Source organism: Vanessa atalanta, chromosome 15, assembly GCF_905147765.1.
Source record: "Vanessa atalanta chromosome 15, ilVanAtal1.2, whole genome shotgun sequence".
NCBI classification, from domain to species: Eukaryota; Metazoa; Arthropoda; class Insecta; order Lepidoptera; family Nymphalidae; genus Vanessa; species Vanessa atalanta.
Window position 1 is genome coordinate 1,135,844 of NC_061885.1, and position 17,077 is coordinate 1,152,920.

A 17,077-nucleotide genomic window follows, 5' to 3' on the forward strand; every position below is an offset into this window, starting at 1 on the left:
GAACTGCGCAAGGATATTATAATTCTCAAGTTTATGCGCCAACGCTACACGTTATAGTCCACCGCCCTCTTAACCTGATGAAATGGATATCTGTTAAACTACAGAGAAACTCTTTACTGACCGAACCTTGGGTTTGAACTTGGACCTCATAGTCTGCAGCTGTATTTGCTGCCTGCCCAACGAGACAGTCAAATTCATCTGTCCTGTAAACATATTAAAATCAATATTATATATTTTTTATTTACATAAGAATTACTGACATTAAGCCCTTAAATATATACAAATATGACGAATATGATAATATTGAAGATGGAATGGTAGCAAGAATGGTAGCAGCATTTCCCCGTTGAATCGCAATTCCGATCCTTTGGGCAAAAAACAAACCAACCCTCCTGTCATCGGTGGAGGCAATAAGGCGAGGTGTTATACTTATAAAAGCTTTTTGCACTACTACTCGTAAGGGCCAAGTGTTCGATAGCTAATGTGACAAAAAGTAATTTTAAGTATATTATTTGAAGACGTCGAGCTCTTGTGAAATAAATGATTGAGTCTGGTTATCCATACCTCATAAGATTCCAACATAAATGTCGATATAATACATGCGAACCGAGCGATGAACGCACAATGGGTATTGACACAGTTTTCAAGTTTTATAGCGCATGAAAATCAGTTACATGAAGATTCTCAGAAGAAATAATTATAATGACCTATGATGCGTGTTCCATCGCATAAATATGCATTCGTTAAGAAAAAAACAACGAACGTAGAAAGATACTTAACCGTCTATCCATCTAAACAGTTATAGATAAATAAATAAATTTTTACCTTCAAGGACTTTACTCACTAAAAGTGACCTCTTAGAATCGGGGATTGATATTTACACTCACGTCAGAACACCGTGCAATACCAGAAAGTGGTATGCGACATTAACAATAATAATTAAAGGCTCCATCAAAATATAAGAAAGAGATACAAATTGAGATTTTGCAGAATGATTTTTCATTGATACATATATATACATTTCGGTATTAATATTTTTACCAACGTGAGACTTTTGGTATGTTTTTCTGGTATTACTAATAATATGTTATTAGTATCACTAGCAAAACATAACAGATTATTCGTATTATGAAATAAGAGATGAAAGTTAAGACTCATTTAAATGCATCAACTTATATACCATTCGACCGATAACCAAGACGTTTGGTATATATCCACAAGCTGAACTCTGTTTAGGGCTTTGTGTATGTCCCTCTGGATAGGTACCATCCACTCATGAGACGTTTTACCATTATCCAGAAATGCTTAGTATTATTGTGTTCCGGTTTGAAGGGTGAGCTAGACAGCGGAACAGGCACAGGCGCCTGACCGGTGGTGGTAACTTTGAGTTTCACGCCGGTTCTTCTAGGTAGAATCTATATTCCGAACCAGTGGTAGCTTTACATTTAACTGTAACATGACGTAACATGACGATTCAAAAAGAACTTTTTTTTGTTTCTAGAGTTATTTTAGATGCAAGGGTTGGTTTATATTCCTTACAACGCCTGTGTATGTACATAGGTGGTGGTCCATGTGCGCCATGTCTCCGGCTATATTACATAAAAAGTCACTCACACTAAGGCACCATTGGCATTGTGTACAATCGCATAATTCAAACGTCATGAAATGCAACACTTATTGTGATGCTATATCTGCATTACACGATACTTCCACAACATAACTGTTTACATTGCAATAAAATTTCTAAACTGAATTCATAAGATCGATACTTTGCTCCCAAGACACGAGATTTTGCGATAAAAGAGTTCTTTAAATACATATTAAAAAAGATAGATAGTGGGTCGCCTAATGTTGTACTAAAATAAACTAGTTCCGAATGTTATTTATTCAAGTGGAGATAGATATAATTAAAAAAGAGAAAAGTAGAGTATATTAGTCGATATTAATACCTACTCTTTTTCTCAAATACATAGACAAATGTATGGGTATATATGTACAAATAAATTTATATGCCTTTTATGGTAATCAACGGATACGAAGACATTTTTTATCTGTATTATCAATGCAAAAGTAACTGTCTGTCCGTTTGTTACACTTTCAAGGCTAAAACGCTGAAACGATTTTGATGAAATATGGCACGAAGCAAGTTTGAACATTAAGGGGAGATGTAGGCTACTTTTTTTATCCTTTCAGTGAGTAATGTTGGGGATAAAGGGCGGTATGAAAGTTCTTGAAGTATTTATCCGTTAAATCACAAACTGAATTAAAAGCGAGCGAAGCCGCGGTTTTTTCTAGTTGTCTTTATATTATTGTATTGTGTTTTATGCTGTATCAATTAATGTTTATTTTACACAAGGTTTGAACTTATTAATTAACATATGAGTATTCTCTTACGGTTTTAGGTGTTAGAATTTATTAAAATATTAAATAAAATACGATTTTTATGGTGGCGTCAAGCAAGCGCTTGACGCCACCAGCCGCTCGGAATTATTTCGTTGGTGCATTAGTTCCAAGACGGTAACTGCGTCAGAAGTGTACCGTATAAAACGGCACGATTTATCTGAAATTATTCTCTGATCGTACTCAAAAACTCATATCATCATAAATTCAATTCCATAATCGCCTTCAACTTATCCCTCACACTCGTGGTATTTACCATAAAAATAAATCCATTCATGAGTGCGGGTCAGTAGCCGCTGTATAAAGGGATCTCTGTGCTGGAGCCCTTACGAGTTGCATCAACGTGTTACTTTATTTTGTGCGCGGATTCGCTTTCATCTACTCCGAGAAGACGTGCTAAGTGCCAATGATATCATCGTACTATAACCACAGAAGGTCCTTTTATGATACTATGTTTTATTCGTGGAATGGCCTCATGTTCAAGGAAAAATTACACTATTGCAATTATAATTGGAATCATTTTAATAATTTAAACCAAACAGATCAAGAGCATCTCTAAGAGGAACTTTGAAAGAAGCCGCTCTGATAAATCAAATATCATGATATAGGATCAATCAAACAGCTGACTTCTAATAAATCTTGTACATGAACGATATGGCACAACTGAATAAAGCAGTTATATTTAGCTTTCAATTTCATAACCTAAATTTGTACTATTAGTTTTTTACTAAGTTTTATTAAGGACAAGTTCCACTGAATTTGGTACCAACTCATGTGCTTAATACCATACCATATTGAAAGAATTTCGTGCAAGTCTACGATAGACCCCATCGAAACCTAACCACAATAGTAGATCTTAAAAATAATGGTTTTTAGTCGACAACATATATCCGCAAAATTCATATACATTATCGGAGACATTTATATATCAAATCTAATAATGATATTAAATCCATAAAATACAATGGGATAAAATTCAACTGGGGTTGTTGTATGTTATTAGCGTTATAAATTATATTACTGAACTTGTTAATTATAATATTTATTGCTTTGTTTTTGAAATGAAATATAGTTAATCTCTAGTATATTAGTATTATAAAATGATTTTAGTAAAAAAATATACTTGTGTATTGTACTTAAAAAATGCATGTTGTGGCCTTCTTAAAGAGTCGCACATTTTATATTAGGTATAAATATGTTTTTATGTATAACATGTGTAAGTGTATTGACTGGTCTTTAATAAGTAAATATATAAACTAGCGGCCATTTTTAACGCTTAAGAGTGCGATCAATAGGTGCATTCCAAATAATAATTTCGTGCAGGGATACGGTAAACTCAATGGAAACTTATCCACGATACATTTTATACGGTATTTGTTTAGTCTTATTTATTTTACCCGAGCGAAACCAGATTTTCATCTAGTATGGTTTAAAATTCATCACATGTTTTGCTATATAGGAATACTTAAAGACATTTGCCATAAACAGAACACTTAATCCGTATTACCGCATTGGAATCGCGTGATGGAGCTCCAAGCCACACAAGGAGGTTTTAAAACCTTCATCAATTTATTTTTAAAAGGAGATTATATCGTTTTAAAAGATACTTTTTACTATGCAACTTTTACACAATAGCGAGTTAAGCCAACAGTATGTAACCCCATTTAAAACGATCGAGACAAACTTGCAGCATACATTTCTTATCTTATCAAAAGCAAACGACTGTTTCTCACGGTTAGCCGAGTGCTTTTTAAATGCCGATAACACTTAGAGAACTTATTGGGTTGAATCTGTACAAATAAATTAGTAAAAATGTTGTTTTTTTTTTTTAAATTACTACATTTTGATTTGAAATCGAACCAAGTCACGAATTATAAATTATGGTTATTGCTCTACCATAATAACTATCACTACAATATAAGAACAATTTCGATAAATTTGTCGAAATTTTTTTTTGTGATTTTGGTAGAAAGTTTTGTAGACAGCGGCGTCTTAAGCACAAGATGCGACCGAGTGTAGGCAGTGATTTGGCGATTACTCCTCCATCCAAAAAATATTTTAATAAAACCTATGGTACCTCGAGGCGAGGCGCACCCAAACGTGAGGCCTGTGTGTAGGCCCAGATGATAATCCTATTAAATAGATATTAAAATATTATAGCAGATATATCAGCTCATATTTGAATATAGAATTAAGAAAAAAAAAATTAGGTGCACACTAAATTCACACACCTCCGATTATCAAATCATTAAACGAAAATTAAACGAAAGGAGGTTTGTTTAACTTACGTTTATAAATCTTTAGTTTTACAGATATATGACAGAATAAGGTGTGATATCTCGTATACAATACGATGTAGAATTAACATAAAAATATCATAAGCATCGTATCGCTTTCGGAGATTCGTTTCGTTCAATAACGTATACACTTCTAATCCACCGTGAATGCGGGTGTCGTTCGAGTGGTTCAAAACTTCAAACATTCGTTAGACTTCATTACAACATTAACTCAACGTGCTTTAACGGTTACATTATGAGCTTGATTTTTTATTACAAACGATAACATTTAATGACAACTGAAAATTGTTAAAGTCATACCCTGAGATCTGGATGGACATCAATATAGAAAGTCGTAGAATATATCTCGTTTTTTACATACATATATTTACATTAACAGCCTGTAAATTTCCCACTGCTGGGCTAAGGTCTCCTCTCCCTTTGAGGAGAAGGTTTGGAGCATATTCCACCACGCTGCTCCAATGCGGGTTGGTGCAATACAAATGTGTAAAAATTCAGTGGTGCTTGCCTGGGTTTGAACTCGAAATCATCGGTTAAGATGCACGCGTTCTAACCACTGGGCCATCTCGTTTTTTATTAATGCCAAATTTCGTCATCGTATTCAAAATAAGATACTTTGGGATTTATTTAATAGATTTGATACTACATCAAATCTATTAAATAAATTAAGAGACTGATTTATTAAAAAAAAATATTACGCCAATTGCGTTGTGAGCAACACACTGTATTTAAATTATGGAGTCTATCTTCAAATTGAAATCAAAATATAATTTAATCAAGTAGGCTTTTACGAGCATTTTTGAATCGTCATTTAACAAACTATTTAAATTAAAGCTACCACCGGTTCGGAATGTAGATTCTACCGAGAAGAACCGGCAAAAAACTCAGTAGTTACTCTTTTTCAACTTTTTTTGAAATAAATGTCTTCTTAATACCAACCTCAAAGTTATTTTACAAAAGTAAATATAACATATTTTGATAGTAGTATATACAAGTTAAAAAAAAACTGATGAAATTAGTGTAATTATATATACATAACTGGGCTAAAGTATTTTTTTAATAAATATTTTTTTGTAAAAGTGCAAAAAAAGTTTTTTTTTTTATTTCACCTACACATACTCCGACATGAGCTCGACTATAAATAACAATTATTTAGATTTATATGAAACTCGAAATTAAAAACAATATTTCAAACCACTCATAAAGTTTTTACTTCTTCCACAGATACACATTGATAGCCTACTACGACATGTACTCACAGATCTACACGACGACCAAGATCTGGATACAACTGTTACTAATATGGCTCGTATCGTTTGGTTTAATGGTAAGTACATTATAAACCTCCTTTTTAAAACCTCTTTTCCCTGTATAATCTTTAGATAGGAGTAGTGCTAGTCCATCAGGGTTACAAATCAAGGGGCCAATTCTACCAATAGCGGTAACATGTTCCCGATTTAATTTTGATCCAATTTCGACTATTCCTTACTAAAATTAACTTCACCGTAAACATCTCTGTTTAATATTGAATGCGATACGATCCCGTTGATATTCCGATCCAACTGCGACCGAACCGCAAATCGTTGCGTTTGTAGAATTGGAAAACAGCTGATCGGCAACGATTATATTTCGATTCGATTGCGTTAAACTGACAATATTTTAGTAGAATTTGGGCCCAATGTATTATAACACATGTATTTACATTTAAAGTAACAGTCCTCCACAGTCCTGTTGTCCGTGAATTTGTTGTATAGTAGTAATATTTATATTGATTTTAATAACATTTATGTTTAGTATTACATCAGAGATTTAAAGTAGGGTAGACATCTCATGTTCATTGATAGTAAAAAATACTGAGCATGTCAACTTTTTTATACACAACAGTCACACTTAAAAATCATAAATTGATTTTAAAATTAATTCAGCTATTTGAACGAAAATAATACTTACCGGTAGTAGTATATAGTTACATTGAGTCAATTTACTACCCTAGAAGATTTTTACAGTTTACAACGGCACAGTTAAAAGTAGTATTAGTAGTTACAGTTAGTTAGTTTTAAGAGCGTACTCCTTCCTGAAAGGACGGCAACGCACCTGCAAGCCCCCCGGTGTTGCAGATGTCCATGGGCGGTGGTAGTCACTTTCCATCAGGCGAGCCTCCTGCTCGTTTGCCACCTCTAACATAAAAAAAAATTACACGAACGCAAACCAAAGTGGCGCGTTAAGTATTTGACAGACATCGGGCACGCTTAGTCGGCCGGTGGTATCTAGCTTACTCTAAATCTTTGTATTTAATATGTAAAGTTTAAGATAATTGATAAATTGTAAATTAGGCCCTATTTTTTTATACTGTAATATATATTTATGTAACACACGTCAATACCTTGTATATCAATACGATACATCAAGCTTGTGAAATGTGAATGACTTGCGCGTTGAATAACAATTTGACTTGAACTAAAAGTTGACACCATAATGCTAGCTCTACATTTAATATAATTCGAAAGCCTACTTGAACATAGTATATTTTGATTCACATATATTAATTATTATGCCTTCAAGAATGAAAAAGATATATTTTATAAAAAAAAAAAAACATTAAAAAATCTTAATGTCAAAATAAACAATAATTCATATCGGAAATTGTTCAAAATTATAGTAATTTAAGTAATACAACACTTCTGCGTATGTTTAAATAAACACTTCTTCTCGTGTGTATGCAGCCTTATAACGATAAACTTTCTGTATCTGTGGGCAGAAATAATACTCTTCTATTCTCATAAGAATTATTAATTAATTAAAAATGTGAAAAATGTGAAAAAATGTGTCCTGATATATGTATCAGGACACATTTTTTCGTAATGCCTAATTGAAAAACTTATAAACCAATATAAATAAAACATATACTTGAATATACAGCACGTTTCACCGGTTTTTATATATAATGTACTAATATTATATACTATTATATTGTAATGTTATATATGTATATATACTTATATTATAAATTCGAAAGTAACTGTATGTTACACGCTTAAAACGCTGAACCGATTTAGATGAAATTTGGTTTGGAAATAATTAGTGTCCCGGAGAAGGGCATAGGCTACCTTCTTTTAATTCGCCTCTCGAGTAACATCGCGTTGAGGGTTTGTATGCTATAGGTGAAGTTTTATAAATTTTGCGCCGGTAAAGCCATAGTTTCGGTAAAGCCAATGTAGTCTGTTGTCGTAAAATTAAAGTCATTATGTATACAATTATTAATAAAGTACAATATTATGATACTTTAGGCTAATTAGTAGTATATATTTGGAGATATACAAAATCTATTTATATATAAGATATATAAAGTATAAGGATAGGAATTAATCTCATATAAAATACACATTACATATATAACACTTCATATGTAAAATTCGTTTCACTTTTTTCTAATAATTTTCCTAGTGTGAAAACAGCCTTATGACAATAGACGTTGCGTATTCGACGTGTGCACAGATAAACAAACAAACTAGGATTATGAAGGAAGTTGAATTAGTTCATTGCACTTCCACGTATGATACGTGTTTAATTGCGCCGAATTAGGGCCATCCGTGTGGGTCCCGCTTTAAATTAAGACCGGGACACATTAATTGACGTTAGTTTAGTTGTTATAAATAGTTGTGTTATTTAAGTATTTTATAAAAATACCATGGATAGTATTCGGGTATTTAATCATATTATTAATTAATGTGTTAATATTTTTTTTCTTTATGATATTGGTTTGTGATTGGTTGGTCGAGCAAATGGGCCACCTGATGGTAAGTGATCACCACCGCCCATAGACAATGGCGTTGTAAGAAATATTAAATATTCCTTACATCAATGCTCACCAACCTTGGGAACTAAGATGTTACGTCCCTTGTACCTGTAGTTACACTGGCTCACTCACCCTTCAAACCGGAACACAACAATACTGAGTACTACTGTTTGGCGGTAGAATATCTGATGAGTGGGTGGTACCTACCCAAACGGGCTTGCACAAAGCCCTACCACCTAGTAAACATATTATGCTTTTATCGTTAGATATAATTATTTCTATAAAAAGTAAAGGAGAACATCGCGAGGTAGCCTATAGCTTATTCTAAGGAGGGTGAATGAATACAAATAAATAACTTCGGCAACGAATTGACGCGACATCTTAGACGATAGCCTGAGTAATGTATGATATTCAACTTAAACCCGCTTTAAAAATGGCATTTTGAATGTCTTATTATGGAACTTAAACATTTCTCTTCCAGTAGTTAGAGTCGACATAAGTGTATGAGTGGATAGTGATTGAGTACGAATTCTGTAACAAGAAACTCGAAACTCACCGTAAAACACGAACGTGAAATGTCAGATTGTGCGACACTGACTATAAGCACTAATAATGTAATACGCGTTTCGAAATGTATATCACTAAGTAAGTAAGTCCGTTGTAAATATTTCACGAGTTAGATACGAAGTGAATTCTTACAGAATCGCACTGCTGTGACTCAAATAACAATGGGCCAGTAATAGACATTAAAAATAATTGATTAAATGTAAACTCGTACTATTTACGTTCATTGTAATACGTTTTTAGCCCGTCCTTAAGATACTAAAACTCGTTTAAACTTATAAATTATACATATATGTTAAACGTTAATTGTTAAACATCACTCATTCAGCGCCATTTCCGTAATCCAAGTTAATAACAGTTGATAACCGTTCGAAACAATTTCGACCAATTGTTTCTGGTGTAAATGCATTTTAATGGCTTAAGAATAGGGCTGTCAATACTGTTATTATCGTTGGGAACTCGACGTAAAATCCGACCGTAAAATGATTACTATAGAAAAAACCTACGAAACCAACATACATTACATTTATACCGAAAAATGTTTCGGTTTCGGTTTTAGTATATATGTATATTGTATATATATACATCATCATCCTCCTGCCTTTATCCCAATTTACTTGGGGTCGGCGCAGCATATCTTCTTCTTCCATACTTCCCTATCTGACGTCATCTTACAAGTAACATTCTTTCCAGCCATATCATCTTTCACACAATCCATCCATCTTTGCATTGGTCGTCCCCTTCTATATCCAACCACGTTCATGCTCAAGACCTTCCTCACAATATGTTCCTCATTCCTTCCCGTAACATGACCATACCATGATAGATAATTATATATATACCTATATATATACATATATATATAATATTATTACATAATCAGTTTCAGTCTGAATACGATAAAAGGCTGAATACTTTATAAATACGGCTCTAAATATTGCTATCTGTAGGCAGACGGGCTAATAGGCCACCTGATACTAAGTGTTCACCATTCTTGTGCCTGTAGTTACACTGGCACTCATCCTTCAAACCAGAACACAACAATACTAATTACTGCTATTGGCGGTAGAATATATGACGACTTTATGTTACCTACCCAGACGGGCATTAAGAAATATGATTCTGTTAAGGTTATTATTTTTTACGATTTGTCTGTTGGCAACCCTAATCAAGAATGTTATTGTGCATTCAACGGGTGAGGTCGTGGCGGAATAAGTAAACGCGTTGATACCGAACTTATACCGTATGAATATTGAGTTTATTTTTGGAGGTACTCATTTTACGTGTTCAATTCGACACGATCATAATACATATCCTTTTATTTAACAATAAAATGTTACAATAGTAAATATATAGGTATGTATATAAGTAAAACATACAAACAAAAAACTATACATCTAATATTAAAAGGTTAATATGGGGAATATACTTCGTAACCCATAATTAATACCATCACTATGGACCCAGGAGAAAATAGCTTCGTTTTTGTTTCTTAATTATATTTTCCAACCAGTTGCAATTATTTTTCTCGTTCGTTAAATATAACCCGTGAAACACGAATTGCTTAGCCACAAAAATTACCAAATTACATACATAAATTTGGTTCAGTGGTATGGCGGAATAAAATAACAAACATACAGACTTACTTTCGCATTTATAATATTAGTATAGATAAACAATTGTGTTCTATATTTAAAAGTAATTATATCATTTCAGATACCACCACTCCTTGGAATTTGGGGCCAACTTGGTTTAGATCCAAACACGTTCTCTTGTACGATTCTACCCAAAGACGGGAAGAGTCCAAAGAAATATCTCTTCGTGTTCGGTTTCGCGTTACCCTGCGTTGTAATTATTGTGTCCTACTCTTGCATATACTGGAGAGTAAGAGAGAGCAAGAGAAAGCTGGAAGGACGCAGGTGTGTATGTGGGTGAGATATCTATGCATGTTCTTTATGTGTGCGTTAAAATTGTCAATTTTCTTAGGAAAATATAACTAAATAAATTTCAATGAAGTCACATGTGTGGCACATTGTTTATGGATGTTTTTGGGGGGTGTCTAAGATTACTTCTGCTTCAAAGTGAAAGTGAAAGTGAATAATAAGCAAATTAAATTTTGATTTCAAAATTTTTGCGACTGAGACTTTTCCTATACGTCAAAGAATTGACACGTAGTCACGTATTTCAGTCATGACTGAGAAATGACAGACTGTTCTTCTAGTATTAAAATCCTATTTTGAAACATTTATTAATTATTATTAATGTAAATTCCTTGAAACTTGTATTTGTTGTTGAGGAAAGTATTTTGACGAGCTAGGCTCCTCATTAATTTATTGAAGATGTTTTAATAGTATTCGTATATAAAACTTTTTTTTTTATTTACAGCAAACTAAGCGGCCAAACAGCCAAAGAGAAAGAGGAAGACTCACGCCTTACAACGCTAATGTTGACGATATTCCTTTGTTTCCTCGCCTGTTTCCTTCCCCTCATGATCATGAACGTAGCAGACGACGGTATATCTTACCCCTGGCTACATATCATAGCCTCTATCCTGGCTTGGGCCTCCAGTGTAATGAACCCACTTATATACGCAGCGACCAATAGACAATATAGAGCTGCGTATGGAAACCTTTTAAAATTCTGCAAAAACAATCCTGTAGCACGAAGGACTACATGGGGGAGCAGGACTGTCGGTCAGTCCTCGAATTCTCCTCATTACCTCGATAAACGTAATCCGTTAAAGGAAAAACCGACTAAATTATAAATTGTCTTACATCGCACTGGTTGCGAATTGATTGAATGGGACCATTGATTGGTTATTGTTTGTCTGATGGTACTTTGAACTAAATAATCAAGAATAATTGTATATTATATAAGCACCATAGACAAATAGCTTACTACTGTCAGCTGTCATTACATAAAGTAAAATATTTAAAAAAAATATTTTTATTAATACACATTTAATAGGAACCAAATTATTAATCGAGCGTCACACATTTGACAAAGTACAACAAAGCTGCTAGTTTTGTTGCAAGGTGCTTGCGAATAGTAGAGAAGAACAATTTTCTGTCTGTAAAGATTTGCACTAATGTGTAGCGCTAGCCTTACTAGATCTATTAACTATCTGTAAATAAATGTTAATAATTGTAAATACAAATGAAAGTAGCATACTTACATGACCAAAGTAATTTATTTAGATGCTAAGGTGAAAAAATATAATATTCTTAAGTGTTAAACTAATACCGATTTATACTCTACCATTAGTTGTACTTTTGTCTAAAGCAAGATACAAATTAAAAAAAAAAACAACCAATTCTAAATATTGAGTTTTGAAATGTTACCAGTTCATAATTATATAAAATGTGTCTGAGATGCAGAGATAGAACCTTCTTTTCTGAAGCTAATATTACATAAAAAAATGTATATACCTTATGTAAAAAACCAGGCAAAACCCCTAAAAATAATTTCTTTTTATATGCTTTGAGTTACCAAATAGTCACCAAAAACATTGAAATAACTTTTCATTGAAATTAATAATTGCATTTGAGATGTGATTACCAGTTTGCATTTTCCTTTATCTCACTAATGGGTTGAGTTTAATTAAACCTTGGGTTGTGTTTAAAATATTTGGAAAGTAATTTAATTAATTAATTCAAGTCGATTATCGAAACAATAGATTAAAAAACGAAACAGGCCTACCAAGTAAAGTAAAAAAACAAACCTCCCTACGTTGACAGCCGCTTGCCCCCTAGTGGCAACAAATAAAAAAATACAACCAAGTTTGAGTCAATTTTAGTACTGTTAAATACTTGAAACTCCATTCCACGAGACGACCTCCCAAAGGTAATTGACCGTATGCACTCATTGGTTAATGCGCGTTACCTTTATTGTCTAAATCATTTCATTTATATGCCGGATTGGTCTCGTTTGTCTCTAGCCATTCATCATCGACCAATGAGATGCGGGTATATTGTTTCATAGGAGCTCGACTTGTGGAATGATCTACAGCTGCATTATAAATCCGCTTACAATTTCTTATCCCTCGAAACATTCCCGGTAGTTAATTTACATAAATAAATACATTACTATTAAGGGACATATTTATATGTAGTAATACCAAAAATATAACGTTTAGTTTTACATAATAAACAATTTTATATTTTTTTTTATTAAAAAATATTGTTTAATTTTTCATCAAGACTGATATTAAAAGTCAATTAGAATAATGGCAGCAATTATTTTGTGTATTGAATATAAGATAGTTTTATATATTTATATTAAATACGAGCATTTAAAATTTGTTTTGGTAATTTATCTACTTATAAAATTTAGATTAATTCATACCAAAGTTTAAATAAATGTATTTCGGTAAGTTCAGTTGTTTTATTTCTAACCTATCAAGTGTTACTTAAAGTGAGCCCTAATAAAAGAAGAGAGTAGACCTAAAATAAAAAAGAGTAAATTTTTCTTTTGTTCCTAGGTGTTACCAGTAAAAAATTCTGTTATCTGTTCTTACAAGTTCATTCAAGGCCGGCATCACATTAAAAACATCTTCTCATGCTGATGATGATAATGAGCGACGATAACCATTTACCATTTAGTATATTTTTTACGCATTTGCAACTTACAATAAAAAGGCAACAACCCAAAACATGTAGGTACAGTAGAACGCTGACTATCCGAACGCCGATTAACCGGTCCTAAGCGTAATTAAAAAAAATTAAAAACCAAGTAATTTTTGTTTTGTTTTATTGTAACAAGTTGGAACTCACTGGAGTTCAGATATATTTCAACTGTTATTTCAAGTTTAACAAAAACACTTCAGCACTGTTTTTGTTAAACTTGATAAAGTTAATTCTATGTGTAACAGTTCGATTTTCTTTATTACTAGTCTATGTCCAATTATCCAAATCGACCCGGTCCCACTTAATTCGGATAATCGGCGTTCTGCTGTATACGCTTTTCATTCCCCCATCATCTTATCATATTTACTACTGTTAAACTTTATGTATTCAGTGCGTATATTTTTTAAGATTTAGATTTTTTAAGCTTCTGCCTTCTAGTGTATATATAAGAAACAGAGAGATCAACTAGAATTCATCAACGCAATTAGATAATACCCACCTAAGCGAATCTCAAGGCAACTATTTCCACTACAAACCACCCAGGAGATCTCTGCCTGGTGACGCCGTAGAGGAGATCAGGGCCAACAGCAACCACATTTCGAAAGTAAAGAAAAACCCATTAGGTATAGCTGTAGTGTAAGAGTTCACACGTAGAAAGAGATCAGGCGTAGGCCACGGCTTTACGTGCTTTCCGAGGCATGTAACAGTGCTCTATTGAAGTCATGTCAGATTCATAGCTGATTATTTTTCAATTAGAAATATGTACATTTCCTAATGAGGAAAAATAAAGTAAGAAAGCTAATTCGGTAAGTGGTCACTTTTAAATTACAAAAGGTTAAACGCTAGTATAAGTGTATTATCTATGGGTTAAACTTATGTCATACCTTTACTATTCATGCGGACGTAATTCCTCGGCGATTAAAAAGTAAAAACATTTTATACCTAATAGTTGGGAAATTATTAAGATGTTGCCGATGAAAAAATCTTCGGATATGCTAGAACTTAATACTTTGATACGATCGCATTAAATAATAGCAACTACATTGATGTAACCTCTAATTGGCAAAGGCCTTTTGTCCTGAAAGATTTACAGCTGATTTATTCAAATCTCAACAAACAAGTTTTTTTATCAATATTATTTTACCGCCAATAGTAAAATAACGATATAATTATTATCAATGCTGATTTCGCACATATAGTGGCGTTTAATAGGAATTGAACCATCTTCAGTAAAGATCCATGTATTTTATTTCTAGGCCTTCATGAGTTGAATAATCTCTACTTTATATATTTTTTAAACATATAACTTTCTTATAATCGAAGGTTTTAAAATAATTTGAATGAAAACTTCTGTCATATGTTCTAAATTGTACGCTTCGTTTTAGTAATTTTGGATATATAAATGTACAATTTACTTCTGAATAACTATTAAAATATTATTTATTTAAGTGGATAAAAATAACACGATAGATGGAAATACATATTCATATCTAAGCATTGTTGTGGAATCAAACATATTTGAAAATTAAAATATGTAAAAAATACTCCTCTCAAATAATACAGGTCAGTATTATAAAATTATATGCCAATTGCAATTATCTACACTGTTTTTTATAGTTAGCATACATATAGATATATGTACAAGACATATTATATCTTTTAACTTTGTTTATTATGTGTACATAGCTTTACTGTTAACAGCATGATATTCATGGCAACACCACAAAATTTAAATCTGTCTTTGGTTACTTGAAGTTGTCAGTGACGAGATCCGCAATTTTATAGAATAAATCAGCCAAAATATGTCGAAAAGGATCGCTCAGAGCTCTGTAAACTGGGCCGCCCTGGCCGAAAGGGTCCCAGCGGAACAGAAAGCTAGCCTTGCTGCTTTCAAAGTCAAGTCCGATGGCTATCTACGAAGGTTAGTTTTGACATGAATGTTACATAATTTAAAAATCAATTTTTGTAATAATAAAAAAATCATGAATATATACTTTAAAATAAATAATAACTGAGTATTATTTAATTATTGATAGTGGTGATTATATCGTATAATGTTTATAATATTGTTTTTAATAATTACTTTAATTACATATTTCCAGGGTGTTGGCTAACCCTTCTGAGTTACCTAAGATCAACTGGGCACTTTACAAGCAGACCATTCCCATTCCCGGAATGGTGGACACTTTCCAAAAGCAATACGAAGCCCTCAAGATCCCGTACCCTGCTGACACCATGACCGCTAAAGTTGACGCTCAATGGGTAGATGTAAAGAAAGCAATCGATGCATTTGTCCAATCATCGAATGCAAACATTGCGTCGTAAGTTAAAAACTATTTGCTTAAAATAATGTTAACAAGGTTTTTTTAATGTTATTAATTAAAATTAAATTATTGCAATTTTAGTAATAACACCTATTGATTAGTATTTAATTCAGAAACATCTTTAGTAAAAGTTTATTAAAGTGTATAAAGTTGGGGTCTAAATAGAAATGATTAATTATATTAAATAATACATTCCAGTATTCATTGAAATCATATTTTGTTTAGGTTCGAAAAGCAGATCCAAGAGACCAAGGCGATCTTACCTTATGAACAGATGACCATGGAAGACTTCAAAGAGGCCCACCCCGATATTGCCATCGATCCTCTCAACAAGCCTACATTCTGGCCTCATGATGCCGAAGAGCAACTGGACTATGTTAACCCAGAAAAACAAGCTCATTCCGGTCACTAGATAAAGCTACTACACACATCAAGGGCTTACAATAAGTTCTATTAAAAAATGATCAATGTAGAACATTATTTGTGAAGTATACCATCTTAAGCTGAAGTGAATAATATATTGTTCTGTATAATTTATGTAGGAATAAAGTAATATGTTTCCACACTTATTTTTATTTTAAAATATCAGAAATGATTCTTTAATTTACTTTGGCAGTAAGTTTTGTGCAACCTTGCTGGGTAGAAACACACACACATGTTAGAGCCAGTATAACAGGGACAATAACTCACCCTGGATGCTGATGCATTGGAGATATTAATACCTACAGGCAGTGATGACACTTATAATCAGGTGGTCTATTTAATGGTGCACCTAGATAGATATCTAAAATAATGATAAATCAGCAAATAAAATGTGTCATATTACATGCTATTGTATTCTGAACAATCTGTATCAATGTATGTAAGGTTTTATTCATATGAAATAGTTTTTAGATCTGGTAATATTTTATGCTATTCTCACCGCATTCTATATCTTAACAAGGTATAATGCTGGAAAAAGCATATTTGTCGAATATTACTTAGACTAGTGTATACAGGTGCCGAAAAAATTTTTTTGTTATTAATATATTTTTCTATTACTAAAATTTAAGTAAAATACCATTATAACAT

General features: G+C 32.6%; 2 protein-coding genes across 3 annotated transcripts in view; both read left to right on the forward strand.

Annotated features, from left to right (window-relative positions):
• Positions 1 to 12,397, forward strand: part of LOC125069501 (protein trapped in endoderm-1) — a 47,073-nt gene extending 34,676 nt beyond the window's left edge. Inside the window, exons 5-7 of one of the 2 annotated variants that reach the window (XM_047679017.1) lie at positions 5,922 to 6,024; positions 10,774 to 10,988; positions 11,443 to 12,397. In XM_047679017.1, coding sequence (XP_047534973.1) covers positions 5,922 to 6,024; positions 10,774 to 10,988; positions 11,443 to 11,821 — 697 coding nt within the window. In that variant the 3' untranslated portion in view covers positions 11,822 to 12,397. The remainder of the gene's footprint in view (positions 1 to 5,921; positions 6,025 to 10,773; positions 10,989 to 11,442) is intronic. The other variant, XM_047679018.1, reaches the window with a different exon arrangement.
• A 3,030-nt stretch (positions 12,398 to 15,427) lies between these two features.
• On the forward strand, positions 15,428 to 16,569 carry LOC125069206 (ATP synthase subunit d, mitochondrial). Its single transcript, XM_047678609.1, has 3 exons — positions 15,428 to 15,603; positions 15,785 to 16,003; positions 16,232 to 16,569. Exons 1-3 carry the CDS (start codon positions 15,485 to 15,487, stop codon positions 16,416 to 16,418), a joined length of 525 nt encoding a protein of 174 aa, XP_047534565.1. The 5' UTR covers positions 15,428 to 15,484; the 3' UTR covers positions 16,419 to 16,569.
• The last annotated feature ends 508 nt before the right edge of the window (positions 16,570 to 17,077 follow it).

Coding starts and splice junctions, on each gene's coding strand:
- LOC125069206 (XM_047678609.1), top strand. CDS start 15,485: ATGTCGAAAAGGATCGCTCAGAGCTCTGTAAACTGGGCCGCCCTGGCC. Junction 15,604..15,784: donor TCCGATGGCTATCTACGAAG/GTTAGTTTTGAC, acceptor ACATATTTCCAG/GGTGTTGGCTAACCCTTCTG. Junction 16,004..16,231: donor TCGAATGCAAACATTGCGTC/GTAAGTTAAAAA, acceptor TATTTTGTTTAG/GTTCGAAAAGCAGATCCAAG.